At 43.8% G+C, this 20,196-nt stretch overlaps 1 protein-coding gene across 2 annotated transcripts in view; it reads right to left on the bottom strand.

Moving 5' to 3' along the window:
* Nucleotides 1-5,778: 5,778 nt before the first annotated feature.
* The window catches only part of MXI1 (MAX interactor 1, dimerization protein), a 212,527-nt gene continuing 198,109 nt past the window's right edge, over nt 5,779-20,196 (bottom strand). For both annotated transcript variants that reach the window (XM_029610349.1, XM_029610350.1), the window contains exon 6: nt 5,779-8,553. In XM_029610349.1, the coding sequence (XP_029466209.1) occupies nt 8,390-8,553 (164 nt within the window). In that variant the 3' untranslated portion in view covers nt 5,779-8,389. The remainder of the gene's footprint in view (nt 8,554-20,196) is intronic.

Genomic DNA, 20,196 nt, shown 5'->3' with positions numbered 1-20,196 from the left:
ACTGTGGTTCTGCTATTAGAAATTTGTAAACTATCAGTAAAATCATCTATGCTACCTGAAGACTGTAGTATTGCCAATGTAATGCCAATTTTTAAAAAGGGATGAAGGGGTGATCCAGGAAACTACAGACCAGTAAATCTGACATCTGTGCTAGGCAAAATGGTAGAAACTATCAAAAAATAAAACTGCTGAACATATACATAAGCATAATTTAATGGGACAAAGACAAAATGGATTTAGTCTAGGAAAGTCTTGCCTCACAAATTTGCTACATTATTTTGGGAGTATAAATAAACACATGGATAAAGGAGAGCCAGTTGATATAGTGTATCTGGATTTCCAGAAAGCATTTGACATAGAGACTTTAGGAAATTAAAAAGTCATGGGATAGTGAGCAGTGACCTATTGTGGTTAAAATATAGAAAACAGAGAGTTGGGCTAAATGGTAAATTTTCCCAATTTAAAAAGGTGAATAGAGAAGTGCCCCATGGAACTCTTCTGGGACCACTGATTTTTAATATATTTATAAATGACCTGGAAATGGGAACAAGAAATGAAGTAATGAAATTTACTGATGACACACAATTATTCAAAGTTAAGAAGACATTGCAAAACTGGGAGATTGGGCATGAAAATAGCAAATTAAATTTAATGTGGACAAGTGCAGGGAAGAGTAACCCAAATTACAAAATACAGGCTCCACATTAGGAGTCACCATTCAGGAAATGGATTGTTGAAAATATGTTGAAATCTTCTCTGCTCAGTGTGGTGCAGCAGCAGCCAAGAAAACAAATAGAATGCTAGGGATTATTAGGAAAAAAATGGAGAATAAACTGGAGAATATCATAAAGCCTCTATCGCTCCATGGTGCGACCTCAACTTGAGTATTGTGTGCAGTTCTGGTCACCATATCTCAAAAAAGATATAGCAGAATTAGAAAAGATACAAAGAAGGGTCACCAAAATGATAAAGGGGATAGAACAATTCCCCTATAGAGAAAAGCTAAAGAGGTTAGGACTCTTCAGCTTGAAGAAGAGATGACTGAGGGGAGACATGATTATCTAGGTCTATAAAGAGTGGAATGGAATGAGTAAACATTAATCAGTTGTTTATTTACAAAGATCAGGGGACACACAATGAAATTAATAGATTATACATTTAAAACTAATAAGAGAAAATATTTTACTCAGCATATTAAGCTCTGGAATTTGTTGCCAGAGGATGTGGTGAAAGCTATTAGTGTAGATGCAAACAACTTTTTTTTTAAACAAGTTCTTGGAGGAAAAGTCCATTAACCACTATTGAGGTAGAGTTGCAGAAATCCACTACTTATTATTGGGATAAGCAGCTTGGAATATATTTACCCCTTGGGATCTTGCCAGGTACTTGTGACCTGGCTTGGCCACTGATGGAAACAGGATACTGGGCTTGATGGACCTTTGATCTGACCCAGTATGGCAAATCTTATGTTCATATGTCTGAGGTTACACTGGGCCACCGGTTTATAAAGAACCGTAGCCATCCACTGATCAGCGGGATCCATCACCGCCATTACAAGGGCCTAGGCTATGCTCCCTAGAACACAGTCAAAACCCCATCCCAGGAGTTGACAGAGGCACCAGCTGGACCTTTGGAGCTCTTTGCTGCCTGGAATGGCTGAGAGAGCTCTGATGTTGTGGACAGGAGGGAGAGGGCCAAGGATAGTACTTCCTCTGGGAAAAGCAAGACTACTTCTGCCCTGATCTCACAGACCTCCTGGAGTGCTGGCGGAGAGTTGCTGAAGGGTCTCATGATGGTCCAGGAACTGGGCCACTGCATGTTTCTCCTTATCTCTGAAGAGATTCTCTCCAGTGCATAGGACGTCAGTGAGTTTTTTCTGTATCTCTGATTGAAGATCCGAGACCCACAGCCATGCCATTCTGTGGAGTCCACGATGCCATTTCAAAAACACTGTAGGTGTGGCCCTTGTGGTTTTCCACACACTCCAGGCCCTTATACACCAGCGACATGAGGGTAGTCCTGCTCTGTTGAGGCAGCTACTCAGGCACCTCATGCACCTGCTTCAGATGTCACGTGAATATGGGCTAATGTATAGATGATAAGAAGATATGCGGGGTCAAACACCACAAAGAAATGTGGAATGGAGCGCAAAACACACTAAAATATCAAACAGGAGAGCAAATTGTGTTTTGTGAAGATTACTAGAGTGTTTGCAGAGTGCAGAGTCCCAAAAATGAGAAGGTAATATTTATTTAACTTGAAGTGAAAGCCTTTTCTTTCCTTTAAATAATTATTACCTGCTCATTTCTGGGACTTTACTAGAGTGTTTGCAGACCACTCAACCTTCATAACACACAATTTGCTCTCCTATAAGAAAAACCTTCCTACCAAGAGCATCCATTGCTCTATGATTCTTCCCTGGGGGTGCCGAGGAATGGGACCAAGAATGCTTGGCTCTTTTGAGAGCAGATTTGATCACCACTGATTGGTGGGGTAGCTGACACTTGGCTCAGTGTGCTGTAGCAGTCAAAAAAGCAAACAGAATGTTAGGAATTATTAGGAAGGGAATGGTTAATAAAATGGAAAATGTCATAATGCCTCTATAATTGCTCCATGGTGAGACCGCACCTGGCATACTGTGTACAATTCTAGTCGCCACATCTCAAAAAAGATATAGTTGCTATGGAGAAGGTACAAAGAAGGGCAACCAAAATGATAAAGGGGATGGAACAGCTCCCCTATGAGGAAAGGCTGAAGAGGTTAGGGCTGTTCAGCTTGGAGAAGAGACGGCTGAGGGAGGATATGAGAGAGGTCTTTAAGATCATGAGAGGTCTTGAACGAGTAGATGTGAATCAGTTATTTACACTTTCGAATAATAGGAGGACTAGGGGGCATTCCATGAAGTTAGCAAGTAGCACATTTAAGACTAATCAGAGAAAATTCTTTTTCACTCAATGCACAATAAAGCTCTGGAATTTGTTGCCAGAGGATGTGGTTAGTGCAGTTAGTGTAGCTGGGTTCAAAAAAGGTTAGGATAGGTTCTTGGAGGAGAAGTCCATTAAAGGCTATTAATCAAATTTACTTAAGGAATAGCCACTGCTATTAATTGCATCAGTAGCATGGGATCTTCTTAGTGTTTGGGTAATTGCCAGGTTCTTGTGGCCTGGTTTAGCCTCTGTTGGAAACAGGATGCTGGGCTTGATGGACCCTTGGTCTGAACCAGCATGGCAATTTCTTATGTTCTTATGTTGAATCTAGCAACCTTCTGGATGAAATAAATTGCATCTACCTTCTTGTTCACAGTAGGCACTGTGAAGGGTTGTTCCCAGATCCTCAACAGCAACTCCTTAAGGATGTCACGCACTGGGACCGTCATCACCTCTTTAAGAGGTTCCACAAACTGGAGGATCTCCAGAATTTTGTCCTCGGCGTCCTCTTCAGTTAACAATGAAAGGGATGGCCTCTGCCATCAACCATACAAACCCTGTGAACGTAAGGTCCACAGTTGGGGACCTCCTCCATTCCTCTGGAGACCTCCATTTGAGTCATCCCCCCAGGGGCCAAAAGGCTCCTCATCCTCCGTATGATGGAATGGGGATGGGGTCCCGAGTGCTCCGCCTTCATCCAGTGGTGCAGGCACCAACGGCACTGAAAGGAGGGCCACAGCCCTTGGTGGCTGGGCCGGCTTAGGGGGAGTTTTCTTGGAGAAGGATCCAGCCATGACCACCGTATCGACAGGGGGGAAGGGCTCCGGTGCCTGGCTGGGCATCGGCGCTGTCCCGGGCACCAACACCAACTGGGTTGGTAATGTATCGATGAGCGCATGTAGAGATTCCTGCAGTGGCTCCAAGCAAGATGGTGATGGTGCTGCAGGAACGATATTCTGCATCACCTGCTCAACGGCCAGCCGCAAACGTCTCTCAAGCTCCTCCTCAAATACTGCCGATACAAAAAACTGACTGGGGGAGGGAGGAGGCGTGACCAGATCCTCTTCACAACAGAGAGGAGGATCGGTGGCTGGCACCAAGACTGACGGACACACGCCTGGCATCAGTGGTGGACTGGCTATCCTTGCCACAGTGTCGCTTCAGGGGCATCACAGCATGAGCTAGTGCATTTCTGTGCCCTGTTCCATGCATAGACACTGACTGGTGCTGATGCTTCCTCAGCTTCCCTTGGTGTTCAGCATGGTACTTCCCCAGTGCTGAGGCTGATGATGAGGAATTCTATGTCCCTGGCTTGGAGAAGCTCAACTATGGTTGGTCTCCAGCACCCCTGCCAGCCAATGGCAATGCCTGCCCCACTGATGTCGATAACTCTGTCTATTGGTGCAGCTCCATAGTCCCTTGATGCAGATGCCTCCAATGCTGATTCGGATTTCTCCAAACCCGTAGAGGCACTCCATCTTTTCAGGCCTAAGCTTACATCCCTTAGGGGTCATATGGGCACACCTGCGGCAGTCCCGGATGTCATGCGATGGCCTAGGCAGAAGACACATTCATCATGGGGGTCCGTGATGGACATGGTCCTCGGACACCAAGGGCATTGCTTAAAACTGGACAAGGCCATGCCAAGACGAAAGAAAAAAAGACGCTAAATCGAACTCTGTGGCGATGGCCATCCATGTGCAAGGGGCACAGACCATACTACTGCCCCGGGCGATTGACACGAAAGGAAATTTACCAGCAAAAATGTCAAACTCTAAGACGCTAAAGGGAGAACAAAGTGGGACCCAGTGTCAATAGCACACCAAGAAACACGAAAAGAACCATGAAAAAAGTTTTACAAAAAGATCAATAAGTAGGCAAAACCCACAAGGCTCACTAACCACGATCCTGCAGCTTTGCAGAAAAGAAGAGACTGAAGAAGGACCCCGCGTGAATGCGGGGTAAAGGGCACGCTCGTGCCCAAGTCAAAGTTCCATGTCAGGGCTCCATCTGATGTCACCCATGGGTGAGGACTACCTTCTTGCTTGTCCTCTGAGAATCTCCTTACCATTGAATTTTTTTTTTTAAAGATCTTTCAGGCAGGAGAGGTTCAGCAACTAAAAAAGGGCATTTACAACAAAGTCTAAGCAGTTACTGATATCATTCCTTCCCATTTTTTTTACATTGAAATGCAAGAGAAGACTTATATCTGATACTCATATCTTACTCTAGCAGTAAATATAAGACATACATGCCTGGACAGTTACCACCTGTAAGCTGAGTTTGTTTGGAAGGAAGGCAAGCACATTATTCTATTCCCTCTGCTGATTTGGCATGCAGTAGTAAGATATTAATTTCTTTTTGCTCTACAGCACCTCTGCAATTTATTGATCAGACAATATCTAAGGGATGGCTCCAATGTGTATTCTCTGCATAGAGCAGATTTATGCACCAGGAAAGGTTAATGCCCTCTATGTGGCAAATATGCACTGGCTCTTCTGTCTAAATTGGGCTTGCTATGGACATGCACTCATATATAACAGTAAAACATCTCAGAGTCACAGTTTATATCGATAATGGGCAACTTTTATGAGCTCAGCTGCAAAGTGCCAAACATCTTGAACTACCATGTGGGTGGGTGCCACTGTCCATAGTACTTCACTTTCAGTTTGGGAATTGTGCCTCCTGCATATCAGCAGAACTGACAGTGAGTGCCATTCTTTCACCACTAGTATAAACCAATAATGAATAAACTGATGTAAAGATGTCAGTAACCTAAGAATACAACATTTTTCAGATATTGAAGAGCTGTTTTTGAAGGACAGTACTCGATATTAAAACACAACTCAACTGCACTGCTAAATAAGGCTGTCTTTATTTGTTTTTGAATTTTTCTGCCCCACCCTAACTAAAACAAAAATAAATCTATTGGTCTGAAATTAATAACCCATTAATGCAGCAATAAGTTACAAATTTTATAAAGCATTTTTTTAGTAGATGGGTAGTTAAATTACTAAAAGCATATAATGTTTCAAACAAGTTTCATTTGAAAAAAAAAAATCTTGCAGTTAAAAGACAAAAAAAAGCTAGGACCTCAAAAGTGCAAGTTAGAAATCCCACCTCAAAAGAAATTATGAACTTGTGATACTACAGAATTTGAACAGCACCAGCACTTGCAAAGTGAAAATGAAATGTAGACTGTTCCTAAAGACGTGCAGGCAAATGTGACATTAAAAAGTAGCCAGCAGCAAACTTACCTAAGGAATCCATTGTGACTACTCCAGAAACTCCCTACATGGCTAACTGTGTAAATCTGAACAAGCTCTGGAAGGAAACTGAATGACACATTTCATCTTTCTATGCTGAAACAGCCTTCACTCATGTTGTGCATGATAATAAAGTTGTGTAGCATTGTAGGTCAAAGAGGACAAAGCCGTTGGCCATGTTTTGATTTGTGCCTGGTACAATTAGATCTATCTAGAAAGCAGCTTATTTTTGGTTCTCTAACAAATGCAGATAGGAAGAAACCATCCCCAACTTTAAAGAGCAAAGGCCAAATTAAAGGTTTTGCAAAATGTGTGCAAAAAATGCTTGTAAGAGCTGGAGTGCAAACCCACCAAAATGCAATCAAATGAGACTTTTGCAATGCTGCAAGACTTCAGATACGCATCAATTCCATGGGAATTTTGTCAGGTTATTAAGAGCTTTAATATGGATAAAAGTAAACTTTTTTCACACAGATTTTTCATTTTCACTTGCATTTTAGAAGTAGCTGTTTTTATGAAACTAGTTTATTTTAATTTGAAATTCATAACAAAATTTCTTCAGCAAGAATATGAAAAATATCAATGTCTGTGCAAATGAAAAAAATATGTCGCCACTTCTTTCATTGTAGAGGGAATAGTAAAGTTCAAAGTTTTGGATAGTGCTCCTACCACTATGGATATATTTCTATTAATGTGCTGCTGCACAGCCTAACCCCATGTGGCCATTAGCCAGATACCTTAAGGCTTATAAAACTAAAGAATGGACTTGGGGAAAGGAGATTTTTAAAAACAAGGGGCATGGCTATAACAAAAGATGCACACCTTTTGTTCAAAAAAGGGTAAACATTTTATAAAGAAACCGTAACAAATTGTCTTTGTGAGCCATCCAGCTAATAAGACTTTAATGCAAACACTAGTAGTGTTGGGGTTATTTAGATAATATTTGTTTGTAGTGTAGAATAAGCATATTAAAAATTTATTTTGCTTTAAAATGCTTAGCAAGTGCTAAAAGTAGATATGTCTGAGTCCATATTCATTCCTGACCAGTGTTAGGGTGAAAACATGTTGGGTCAGAGTTGTTAAAACTGCACCATCTTTTCAAAAGTGCCAAAAAAGACATAAATCAGGATTGCTCATTTCATTGCACTCTGGTTAAATCTCATTAAAATATCTGCTCTGCAACAGAAACACTCCTTTATAACATTCTATACCATGTAGTATAGATCCTCAAAATGTACATGCAATACAAAAATGATGCACATTTGCTTGCTTGGGCAATAACTGAACCAGCTCATTTTTACCCAAGGCTTAAATTTCCCACAAGGACAAAAATGCAGTTTGCAGTTTCTTTTGCAAACGTTTTCTTGCCATATGAATGTCACAATGGTTCAGGCACTGGCTTTAATTTCTAATACATGTTGTTAAGTACGGATGCTGATGCATTAACTTCTCTATTTTTCTTTTTTGGTCCCCAAACTACTACCAGCATAGTGTTGCCTGTAATTATCACAGATAAACTCTACGATGCAACATACGATAGGCAAGCAGATCAGAGTTTGGTAGCCTAGTGCTAGCAATGTGTTAGAGGTACTTGCCTAAAACTGAAGCTCAATAAAAGCTGATTTGAATAGTGATCTCTCAGAATATTCATTCTATACCCATTCACGGTAGTTGCTTTCTCTCTTGCAGGGCATGAAATAAACTTGTTCAAAGGCTACACGTCAGGCCCGCTTGGAAAGGGCTGTGTTACCTTTTAGCTAAATAAGGACGATGATCAATTGTTCTATTTTGCAGTGAAGTCTTATTCCAAAGGCAATGTTTAAATTGTTTTTTTTAAATCTGCCTCTGACACTGTATGAGAAAACTAGAAATTCTTCAGATTGGGGGTGGGGGAAATGAATCACCAGTATCCTCTTTCAAACAAACATTAAACAAAATAAAAATTATTAACTCAGAGAGAAGCTATCCCAACACCATTCATGTGAAGGTCTTGAGCATTAATATCAATGCAGGGGCTTCCAATCCAGCTAGCACCAAAGGGCTACTTTTCATGTCTGTCCAGAACTATCCCCTTAGGAGTAGTTTTGAGACAGTTTCTGAAAAGAGATACTGCAGTTTAACCCAATCTGAAGTAGATTTGCATCGAAGATCATAGTTTACCCCAGCTGACAGTCTACCCTGCACTGTACTGTCTTCCTATGATGCGAAAGAGAGTTTGACACTGGAGCTGGAGTAACCTTCGTCACTCCCAATGCTCTGCAGGCTGCTGTGATCATCAATATCACTGATGCTGGTGGTGCTGATACTGTCCACTTCTCCATGGGAGAACTCTGTGCCTTCCACATCCACTTCAATCTCTTCTGCAAACAAGGAAAGAGAGAATGTGAATGTTGTTTCATGTCCATGAATCCTATTAAAGTTGTGGCTTTAATAAGTTTAGTGAACCTGCTATCAAGCAATCTTCAGAAGGATGGAAAGAAAAGGAAATACTATAACGTAAGCTGAAGGTCCCAGTAAAAGTTATTACAAGAACATTGACTTATTTTATTTATTTATTTATTTTTAACTACTAGCAACATTTGATGAAAAACATACAGTACCTATAGCCATCTGATTTGTAAAACGCAACCATCACAGACAGCTTCTTAATGAATACCCAATATTTGTTTAGCATGTCTACTTTCTCACTGTCCCTCTCCACACATTGCTTCCCATCACCTTTTAATCTTACAAATCCATGTCTGTCCTTCCTCCTTTCTCTGAAATATCTGAAAAAACTTGCCTCCTCATTTTGCCTCTTTAGCAATCTTTCCTTCCACTCATACTTTTGACAACCTGATTTTTTTCTTTTGTCTTTCAGCTTTGCTAATTATTCAGTCCAATGTTTATCTTTTTGAGATCCTGAGTAGTCTTTCAATGCTATCTTTTGGCCTTTACTTTTTCACTCACCTCTTTGGAGAGCATAATTGGTTCCTTTTTTTCTTGTTTTTATTTACCTTCCTGCTCTTATTATTGCTCTTTTTAGTTGAGCCCACTGTTCTTCCTTCCTGCTAGCTCCATGTTAAGGAACTTTGCCATTTTAACAAACCTTTATCAAATCACCAAGGAACCAGACACTAATATTGCATCTCACCAGAATCAGCATGGTGACAGATGCTGACAATAAAGACACTTTACTAACCACAGGAAACCAAAGCATTAGTACGCACACCCCAAAATGAGGTTAATACAGAAGATTTAAGGAGTTTTTCCATTTAGCAATAGAATACAACCAAAGATTCTAGAACAGAGTTTCCCCAAATGTGTCCTTATGATCCCAAAGACAGTGGGGTTTTCAGGATATCCACATGAGAAGTTTGTATATACCAGGGCTCCGATGTATGCAGATTTATCGCATATATTCATTGTAGTTATCCTGAAAACCTGAATGGCTGTGGAGTGAAGAGGACAAGTTTGAGAAGCCCTCTTCTAGAAACCTCTGGGAAGAAGGGAACAAGGAAGAAAGACACAAGAAGAAGTGGGGCACAAAGGGGGAATAGGCACAGGGTGTTACAGCACAGGAAAAAGAACTACAGAAGAGCAAAGGCACAGAGAAGGGACAGAAGCAAAGCAAAGAAGCATGGGTGGAGAGGCAAAGGGATCAAACAAATGTGGGTGGTAGTAAGAAGGGAAAGAATGGCTGATCTGAAAACCTCTAATATTAGAAAAATCTAGCCTTCTGTATTGAACATAATTGTAAGATATCAAACAAACATTTGTGAATGCAGCCACCATAATTTTAAATTAGCTTTCTGCTAATCTTATGTTAGAATCATAATTGGTGCCCTCCAATTTCTTGCCACAGATTTTTCAAGATTCTGCAGCAATTGTGTGACACATTTGCATAATTTTGCATCTATTTATTTCCATCTCATCTTGCTATAACAGACCAGCACTTGACAAGTGGGTTGTTTGCACCTACCAGCAGATGGAGGCAGACTACATTGATTTCTCACTGTCAGGCAGATACAGTACAGTACAGTGAGATACAGATACAGTACAGTGCGCTCCAACGGAGCACACTGTTAACCTGTTATTGGACGCGCGTTTTCCCTTACCCCTTATTCAGTAAGGGGCAGAAAACGCGCGTCCAACCAGTGAACTCAATAGCGCCCTCAACATGCAAATGCATGTTGATGGCCCTTAGGTATTCCTGCGCGATTCAGAAAGTAAATGTGCAGCCAAGCCGCACATTTTACTTTCAGAAATTAGTGCCTACCCAAAGCTAGGCGCTAATTTCTTCGGACACCGGGAAAGTGCACAGAAAAGCAGTAAAACTGCTTTTCTGTGCACCCTCCGACTTAATATCATGACAATATTAAGTCGGAGGTCCCGAAGAGTAAAAAAGTAAAAAAAAAACCAAAAAAAAAAAAACCAAGTTTGAAGTCGGCCAGTGGCTGTTGGGTTGAAAACCAGACGCTCAATTTTGCCGGCGTCTGGTTTCCGAGCCCGTCAGCGGGCTCGAGAAACCGACGCCAGCAAAATTGAGCGTCGGCTGTCAAACTCGCTGACAGCCGCCGCTCCTGTCAAAAAGGAGGTGCTAGGGACAAGCTAGTGTCCCTAGCGCCTCCTTTTGCCCGTTTTACCCGCCGGGCCCCATTTAAATACTGTATTGCGCGCACAGGCGCGTGGCCTGTGCATGCGCCGGCTCTCCCGTGGACTTTACTGAAGCGGCCTGTAAGATATCACAGCCACTACACTTAGGGGGCGGGGCAAAGCAGCAGGAATTCAGTATTTTCTGCCTCCAGCAGATGGCAGCACTGGGTGGTAAGCAGTTTGCTGTTGGATCTGGCATCAGACCCTGGGCCAGGCCGATGGTTTTGGCCAGAAGTGCAAGCCTAGTAGTCACTTCCTGTCCCTTGTGAGGCTTGGTTAAGCTTGTCTGGGGGAGCAATAAATTAAAAAAAAAATTCAGAAAGATGATAATTTATTTCCTCCTGTGAGTAAATCTGCCTGCTCTCTTCGGGTCCTTCTCCTTCCTCCCTCCCCCTTATAGTCCACTGCCTTTTGAATGCCTTTTTCCTTTGGTTAAAGTTTATTAAAGAAAAGAAAAAACAGAGAAAGAACAATAGTTCTGCGGGGAGGCTAGTTGACAGCTGTTGCAGTGGTGAGTCACTGGGAAAGTGCTCGCAGTTGCGGGGGAAGAGAGAAGTTATCTTTCATCGGGCCTGCTCAGGGACACAGGGAGGGTTTTTGTGCTGTGTGATTGTTTGAAAGGCAGTCGGCAGGAAGCATGGCAAGGGAGAAGGATAGGCCTGCCCACAGCACGTGTCGGTGTGAGGCTTGTGGGGTGCTTCGGGCCACGTCAGAAAAAGGCCCCTTGTGCTCCGCGTGCATGAAGACTGGGGATGGCTGGCTTGGATGCCACGTCTCCTCCACACAGTTTTTTCTCCTCATCTGGCACTGAGGACCCTGACATGTGATTTACTGCGAGTGCTACTGAATCAGCAGCCATTTGTAATGTGCTTCCCATGCGAGTAGGCCCTGGGATTCAGACAGCGGGGACTTCTGGGGTGGTTTGATGTGCCTCCTATGCTGAGACCGGCAGTACTATCATGAAGGGCACATTGACTATGATGGTGGGGGCCCATGAGGATTTCTCCCTGGAATTTCTTTGGTTTCTACATCAGGCCTTTTGTGTCTTCTCGCAGCCAGAGTTCATCCCGCAACACATTGGTGAGAAGGTACCGAGAATTTTCTGCTGGTTTTGTTCCCCCAGGACCCTGATAAATGTGTGCATGGGGCTACTGAAGTACCTAGGCTTTCATGGGAGGACCCTGGGGTGCAGAGGATTCCAGGGATGCAAATAGTTTGGCTTCCCTGGAAGAGAGGGATCTCCCATAGAGTCTAGAGGATAACTGTGATGTGATTTGGCTGATTCACAGAAATGAAATCAGATCTTTGATAGAGCAGGTACTCTCTTATTTCCATTTGGAGGAGTTGGATGTAGCTTGGAGTATCCCTTCTGCGGAATCTATAAGTAGAGAGATAGTAGATGCTTTTAAAGGGCTCTATTCAAACAAATGGTAATGGAACCTACGAGGGAGGATGTGATACTTTATCTGGTGCTCACAAATGAGGATAATGTCTCAAATGTCTGAACAGGTGCTCACCTGAGCACCAGTTATCAGACAGCATGGTTTGATATTGCAAACAGGATACAGAGAAGATACACAAAGACCTAAGTTTTGAATTTCACAAATGGGTATGTTCACAGGAAGAACAGGAAGACTGGGAGAAAATGGGCAAGGTAGAACAACAATGGGGCAAACTGAAAGGAGCTATTACAAAGGCAACAAATCTATATCAGGCCAATACAGTAAAGTGGGGCCGCGGTTACCCCGCTCCTAACCCGCTTTCTACTCACTTTCCGGCCGCGTTAGCCCTTCCTGCGATACACTATCCCCTTTAACCCATCCTTACCGCCTCTTTAAATCCCCGGGTAACCCCTTCTGCACGCGGCATGTATATTAGATGTAAACGAGCGAATTAGCTATTCCCTCCCATACAGTAACGCGCGCCCCGACTATCGCTATTTTACCCTGCCGTTTTGCCGCGCGTTTAACCTGCTAACTTACTGCCTACCCTTACCCCTGCGTTAGAGGCAGGGGTAATGGTAGATGGCAAACTTTCCCCCAAAAGGAAACCTCTAAAAACCTAAAATCCCCTCCTTCCGAAGCGACTTGACATTACTTTTTGTTGTTTTCTTACTTTTTGTTGCTTTCAGCTCCTTCCCTTCTCTGCCGTCCTCCGGAGGGGCAGCCGGCGGCGAAAGCGGCTTGCAGCATTCCCTCGCGACCAAGTGCAGCGTCTTTTGGGAGGAACCGGAGTCCTAGCGCCTCCAGTGCCCTGGAGGAAAAATCCTTCCCCCCCCCCCCCCGGAGAACCCAGCTGGGGTTGAGAGGCGCGAGTACTGAGTGAATCCCCTTCCCCAGGGCAGTGCCCCTGACAGGGGCTGCAGGGTATGTCAGGGAAGCGAAGCGTACTTTCATTGGCCTGAGCGCCCACAATTTGGGCGCTCCAGCCAATGAAAGCACATAGACAGGCGTGCATGACGCATGCCGTGACGTCACGCGCGCCCGTCTATGTGCTTTCATTGGCTGGAGCGCCCAAATTGACTGGCGCTCAGCCAATGAAAGCACGCCCGTCTATGTGCTTTCGTTGGCTGGAGCGCCCGTCAATTTGGGCGCTCCAGCCAATGAAAGCACATAGACAGGCGAGCGTGATGCACGCCGTGACGTCACGCACGCCCGTCTATGTGCTTTCATTGGCTGGAGCACCCAAATTGACGGGCACTCAGGCCAATGAAAGTACGCTTCGCTTGTGCCGTGACTGGAGAGGGCACAGAACAGTCGGCTCTCACCTGACTTCACAATTTGAGGGCCGAGCCAGGAGAACCGGGACCTGCGCGGGGGGGACCGCTGCGAGCCGTTTCGCCGCCGGCTCCCCCCTCCGGAGGGCAGCAGAGAAGGGAAGGGCTGAAAAGCAACAAAAGGTAAGTTGGCACATGTCGAGCTGCTTCGGGAGGAGGGGATTTTCGGTTTTTTTCGGTTTTCATGGGTTAAAGTTGGGATCCACTTCCTGGTGCCTGTCATTTCAAATGTCATTTGAAATGACAGGTACCAGCGCACCCAGGATACTGTATAGGCGCTGTATTAAGCGCCTATACAGTAAAATGGGTTGCGCGGGCCTAACGCTTCGCCTAACGCTTTGCAGACGCGGCTTGCATTTACAAGCAATTTAAATAGAGTATCGAGCGGTATGTGAGCAGGACTGTGCGTGCGGGGAACGAGGGTGCGCCCGGCACTGCCGCACTCTTTCTAACGCGGCCTTACTGTATTGACCCGTATGTTAGAAAAGTAAACAGTAAGAGGAAAAAGAAATAGATCTGGTTCTCAAAGGAAGTGGCTGAAAAAATAAAGGCAAAAAGCATTCAAATATTATAAATGATCCCTAAAAGAGGAAGACAGGGAAGAATACCTGATGAAACTGAGGGAGTCAAAGAAAGAAATCAGGAAAGCAAAAGGCCATGTGGAAGAAAGGATTGCCAAAGAGGTAAAGTGAGGTGACAAAACATTTTTCAGGTATATCAGAGAAAAAAAGGAAAGGTCCGAAGTGGTATAGTGAAATTGAAAGATGACGAAGAACAATGTTTGGAGAGAGACAAATAAATGGTAGAAATATTAAACAAATACTTCAGTTCAGTGTTCACTAAAGACGACTCTAGAAAAGGACCGTTGCTGGTAGACAAGATCTTAGATAGGGATGGGATAGATGAAACTCTGTTTATGGGAAAGAATATATAGGAAGAGCTAGGCAAAATGAAAGTGGGCCAGGCCATGGGGATTTTTATATTTTTATTGGTTTTGTTTTATTTGCGTAGTTGTTTATTAATTAGATTTTTATTTTCTTTATTTTCTTTTATATTTGAATTTGTGAACCGGTTTGGTCAGACTTTGTCTGTGAAAGTCGGTATAGAAATGTTTTTAAATAAATAAATGAGGTACAACAGAGTGCGAGACAAAGTATTAACTATTATGAACTCAGATTGTTTTACATTGTTTATATTTTGAATGCATTTTATTGTATTTATTTTTGTTTAATTTTAACCCATTTTAAAGGATGATTTATTTGCCAGCTATTTTTATTGATGTTTTTTTAGACATTTTTATGTAAATGTAACTGTTTTATCTGCATTTCATGTTTGGAAACCGTTGTGATGGCCAGTCTGAACGACGGTATATAAGAATTTTATAAATAAATAAAAATCCCAGAATACTGAGGGAGCTCAGAGATCTGCTGACGAGTCCGCAGAAGGACCTTTTCAAAAGATCTCTGGAAATGGGAGTGGTGCCACGAGACTGAAAGAGCAGTGGTGGTCCTGCTTCACAAGAGTGGTTACAGAGAGGAGACTGGAATCTACAGGCTGGTTAGCCTCACACCTCAATGGTGGGGAAAATTAATGGAGATGCTGCTGAAGGAAAGGATAGTGAACTATCTAAAATCTGGTGGGTTGCTCGACCCGAAGCAGCATGGATTCACCAGGGATAGGTCCTGTTAGACAAATCTGATAAGATTTTTTTTTTATTGGGTGACTAGAGAATTGGATAGAGGAAGATTGCTAGATGTGATTTACTTAATTTCAGCAAAGCTTTTGATATGATCCTGGATAGGAGGCTCGTGAATAAAATGTGAAGCTTGGGACTCTGTGCCAGGTGGTGTAGTGGACTACAAACTGGTTGAGATACAGAAGACAGCGTGAAATGGGAAATGGAACATATTCTGAAGAGAGAACCATATTAAGTGGAATGCCACAGGGATCAGTTTTGGGGCTGCTTCCGTTCAGTATCTTTGTGAATGACATTATGGAAGGGATAGAAGGTAAAGCAGAAATTACTACTTACCTGATAATTTCCTTTCCTCTAAGGAATGCAGGTCAACCTACACAAGTGGGTTATGCACCTCTAAAAGCAGATGGAGACAGAATAAGAGCTGACGTCACAGATCTATATTCCCGCCCTAACATCAGCCCGCCAGTATTCTCTGGAAAAGCCAAACTGTGGACAAATTGCTATACGAGAACATGATTATTAATAGTCAACCAGTCATGTTTCCACTCAATCGGAAACACAGAGTTCAGCCAAAAGCACTAATCTCAGGGGCTGGTTATGTCACTTACCAGTCCTTCAATGAATGAACAGAATAACAGTCTGCATCGTATGCAAAAAGGGCCGAATGAAAAGCAAGTAGGCAGATGAGGGTGGGTTGTGGACTGACCTGCCTTTCTTAGAGGAAAGAAAATCAGGTAAGTAGTAATTTCTCTTTCCTCTGCACTCAGGCAGGTCAATCCATACAGGTGGGATGTACCATAGCTACTCCCGAACAGGCTGCGCCCTTCAGACCCCGAATGTCCAAGCAACAATGCATAGGAAGGTGTACAAGGAATAGCCCATCACTGCCCAGGAATTCTTAGCAGGAGAAAATAACCAGCTCTCCACACACAATACCACAGGAGCTCTAGCAGAACACACTCTAAGTTACTTAGAGAGAGAAATCTCAGCAGCTGAGCTATAACTACCCATTTTGTTGGATCCCTATGTTTATCTGCACCATGAACCTTAAACAATTGATCAGACTACCTGAAAGAGCCGGAAAACTGCAAGTACCTCATCCGATGTCACTTGACAGCCAAAGCATGCAAAAAAATGAGATCAACTCTCATCACTAACCCTCTTCAACGTGGGAGTCAACAAACTCCCAAAACCACTGTCAGCAAGAAGGAAGGAACCGCTTTAAACTGTACTGCCCCCAGAGTCACGCACAAACCAGTTTTTGGCAAGATCATCTTACAGTTCGGAAACCTGGAGTACTGATCATATTGCCACAACAAAAGAACTGCCTGCAAAGGTAAGTAGCTGCAAGGAACATCCATGCAGTGGACGAGAGATGGGGCTCGCCAAAGTCAAGATCAGATTAAGGTTCTGCAGCAGCACCGGTAGCCACAAGGAAGGCTGAAATTGGTTAACTCCCTTCAAGAATCAGGACACCTCTGGTCCAGCAAATACCCTCTGTCACAAGTGAAAGTTGCTAGCTGAACCTTCATAGTGATAAAGACCAAGCCTCTGAGACAACCTTCCAGCAGGAAATTCGAAAAGGAATTTCTCCCTGAGAGGGCGAGGACCCCATTCCTCACCCCAGGCCTGGAAAGTCTCTGACTCTGACATAAGCCAGAGAGAGAAAACACGCTGCAGTGCGGAGCAAAGTGGAAATAGCTGCAGAAGAATAACCACACTTCAGCAAATGAACCCTCTCAAGGGCCAAATCATAAGGCAAAATCGATCTGGATCAATGAGTGGAAGGGTCCCTGGAGCTACCAATCTGTCCTGAACACAGGCTGAGAGTATTGCCCACCATCAGCCTCTGTAGATCAGCAAACATGGCCTCCAGAGCCAATCTGTAGATATCAGAATTACAACTGCGGTCCGGATAGCAATCTTGTGAAAGATGCTGTATGTCTGTTCCTGGTGGGAAGGCTTGTAATATCCTACCCCGTGGCCACATCTGAATGGAAGCATTGAAATTCTGCTCTCTCGGACTGCTGACTGAAGAATAGAGGTACCTTCTCGAGATCAGATGACCCCAATGCGCTAACATGAGTGGAAAAGCTTCTGTTCCACCTAGATGAATGATGTAGACTACTGTCTATGTATTGTCCAACAGTACTGTGACCGAATGAGATTCCAGCTGCTCAGTGAAACAAAAACATGCCAGTCTGAGTACAGGTGCTCTCAATTCCTGATATGGAGCCCCATAACTCTGCAGGTTTGCATCTAATATGAGAACTTTATAGCCTGGTGTCTCCAGGGAAATCCTCTCCCTGAGATGATCTGCCTGTAGTTATCATTGCAACTGGACTTTCACTGGCAGAAGCAAGTGAAACCACATTATGCGACCGCGGATGCTACTGGTAGAGCAACATGTGCTGAAGAGGCCGCAAGTGCGGCCTCTTCAGCACATGTTGCTCTACCACTGACCAGGGACAATGTCCAAAGTGGCCTCTATCGACCCCAGGAACTGAACAATGAACTCCCAACTGCAATGCTCCACACCAGCTGCATGCCGAAATAGTCCAGCATTTGAGATGACTGCAAATCGTCAAGATACGTTCCTCCTTTGTGCAGAGATGCTAATATTAACACCATGATCTTGCAGAAGGTTCATATCAACAACCATCAGCCCGAAGGACAATGACTGAAAATGATGACGTCTCAGAATAGCCAAGCTCAGCAAATGCTGATGTTCTTGACAAATGCGTAGGTAGACATACCTCCATCAGAAACAAAGACGTGAGATATTTCTCTAACGCATAATTTACTTCCGGAAAGAGTCAAACACAAATGACACTCAACTTTCAAATCCAGAGAAATCTCCCTTTTGATCTGAAGGGAGAAAACCAAATCCCTGCTAGAGGCATCTGACATATTGTCAAGAACATCCTCCTGAACATTACTAGGACAGCCTCACCGTGGCGCCTGCATGCAGTGGCTGAAAAATGATATCAGAGTCTACGCCTGGTGACCCTGCAGAAAAAAAAATGGAAGACCCTTGGATTCCACCCAGGAAAGGGAGGATGGGTCCATCCAGGAGCCCATAGACCCAAGATTAATACTGCTGACTGACCCACATCTCTCGTAGATATCTCGGTCATGGAAAGCAAGAAGGAGATACATTCATTTTATTGCCTTCTGCCCCACTCCCCTCAGACCGAAGGGATGGCCAGCGTCAACAAAAAGTCATAGTAGATAAATCATCTTGTCCAACCAGCCCCGACACAGATCCCAAGAAGGCAATGGCTCCATTGTCCTTATATAGCAAGCTACATAAACATAATTACAACATACACACATAGTGCAAACTATCTTTATATGTCTTCATTAGAGCAGGTTCCCTTGAAGATACCTGCGAAAACTGCTTGTCCAGAAAGGACACCCAACAGGGCTTGAACCGGCATTGGCTGCAACAGTCTTAACCTCTAGGCCAGTCTCATTAAATACTGAAACCTCTATGTTCCTGGCACCATACCATTCCGAGAGAACATATGCCATTGCATGCCCACAAAGGGTCATGGTTCCATAAAATAAGTGCACAAATAGTATGCGCTAAGACAGCATGTGCCCAGACAGAATACGCTCTGACAGGATGCACACACAAGTACAACTGCGCATTGACATCAGTGCACTGCCTCACAGCACACACACATGCCGTGCATAGGAAAACCATACCGCCGTAAAGGGCCACGGCTGAAGAAAATTGAGCCTTATCAGTGGGGCCTAGCCAAAGGCTGCTCAACCCACTCAGCTTGCACTGCCATTGTACACTAAACCCTGAGGAAAGTGAGAGGGAGGGGGAAGGGATGCCAAACACAGTGTTGAGCGAGGGAGAATCTGGTAAGGAAGGAAGAGTAAAAATCTCCCTAAACTCTCTTCCCTTTTTTTTTTTCCTATACCTGAGCTCAGCCCTCTCCGGCTACAGGGGGGAGGGCACAAGCTGTCACCACCAAGCACTCCCTTTGGCTCCAACCGCTTTTTTTTTTCCTCCCACGCCTGAGGCAGGCTCTACTGAGGAAGGGACCCATTGGTGTCACCTCAAGAACTCAAGTGGTGTTCGAAAATTCTTCCATCTTCTCCTTTTCTTTCATTAATTTTTTTTTTTTTTTTAACACAGGCAATCCCCAGAAGGGAAAGCAGAGTTGCTTACCTGTAACAGGTGTTCTCCCAGGACAGCAGGATGTTAGTCCTCACATATGGGTAACATCATCAGATGGAGCCCTGTCACGGAACACGTTTGTCAAAGTGTCTAGAACTTTGACTGGCACACTGAGCATGCCCAGCATGCCACAAACCCTGCAGCCACCAGGGGTCCTCCTTCAGTCTCGTTTGTAGCAAAAGTACAAGCGAAAAATAAAATAACTAAACATAAGCAAAAACTCCGCGGGATGGCGGGCAAGTTTCGTGAGGACTAACATCCTGCTGTCCTGGGAGAACACTTGTTACAGGTAAGCAACTCTGCTTTCCCCCAGGACAAGCAGGATGGTAGTCCTCACATATGAGTGAATAGCAAGCTACAGGCTGAGTCATACATATGAGGCCAAGCAGCACCGAACATGTGCAACAGGCACAAAAAATAGAATTAAGCATAAGCATTGTCATGTTAAGTGTAAAACATTGATAAGACAGGTGAAGAGAGAATTTGAAATGAAGTTGGCCGTAGAGGCAAAAGCTCGTAATAAAAACTTTAAAAAATATATCCAAAGCAAGAAACTTGTGAGAGAGTCGGTTGGACCATTGGGTGACCGAGGGGTTAAAGGGGCTGTTAGGGAAGATAAGGCCATTGCAGAAAGACTAAATTAATTCTTTGCTTCCGTGATTAATAATGAGGATGTTGGGGAGATACCGGTTCCGGAG

This window comes from Rhinatrema bivittatum, chromosome 7 (assembly GCF_901001135.1).
Source record: "Rhinatrema bivittatum chromosome 7, aRhiBiv1.1, whole genome shotgun sequence".
Lineage (NCBI taxonomy): Eukaryota > Metazoa > Chordata > Amphibia > Gymnophiona > Rhinatrematidae > Rhinatrema > Rhinatrema bivittatum.
The sequence above is the reverse complement of the archived record's forward strand: the minus strand, read 5'-3'. Positions and strand labels throughout refer to the sequence as shown.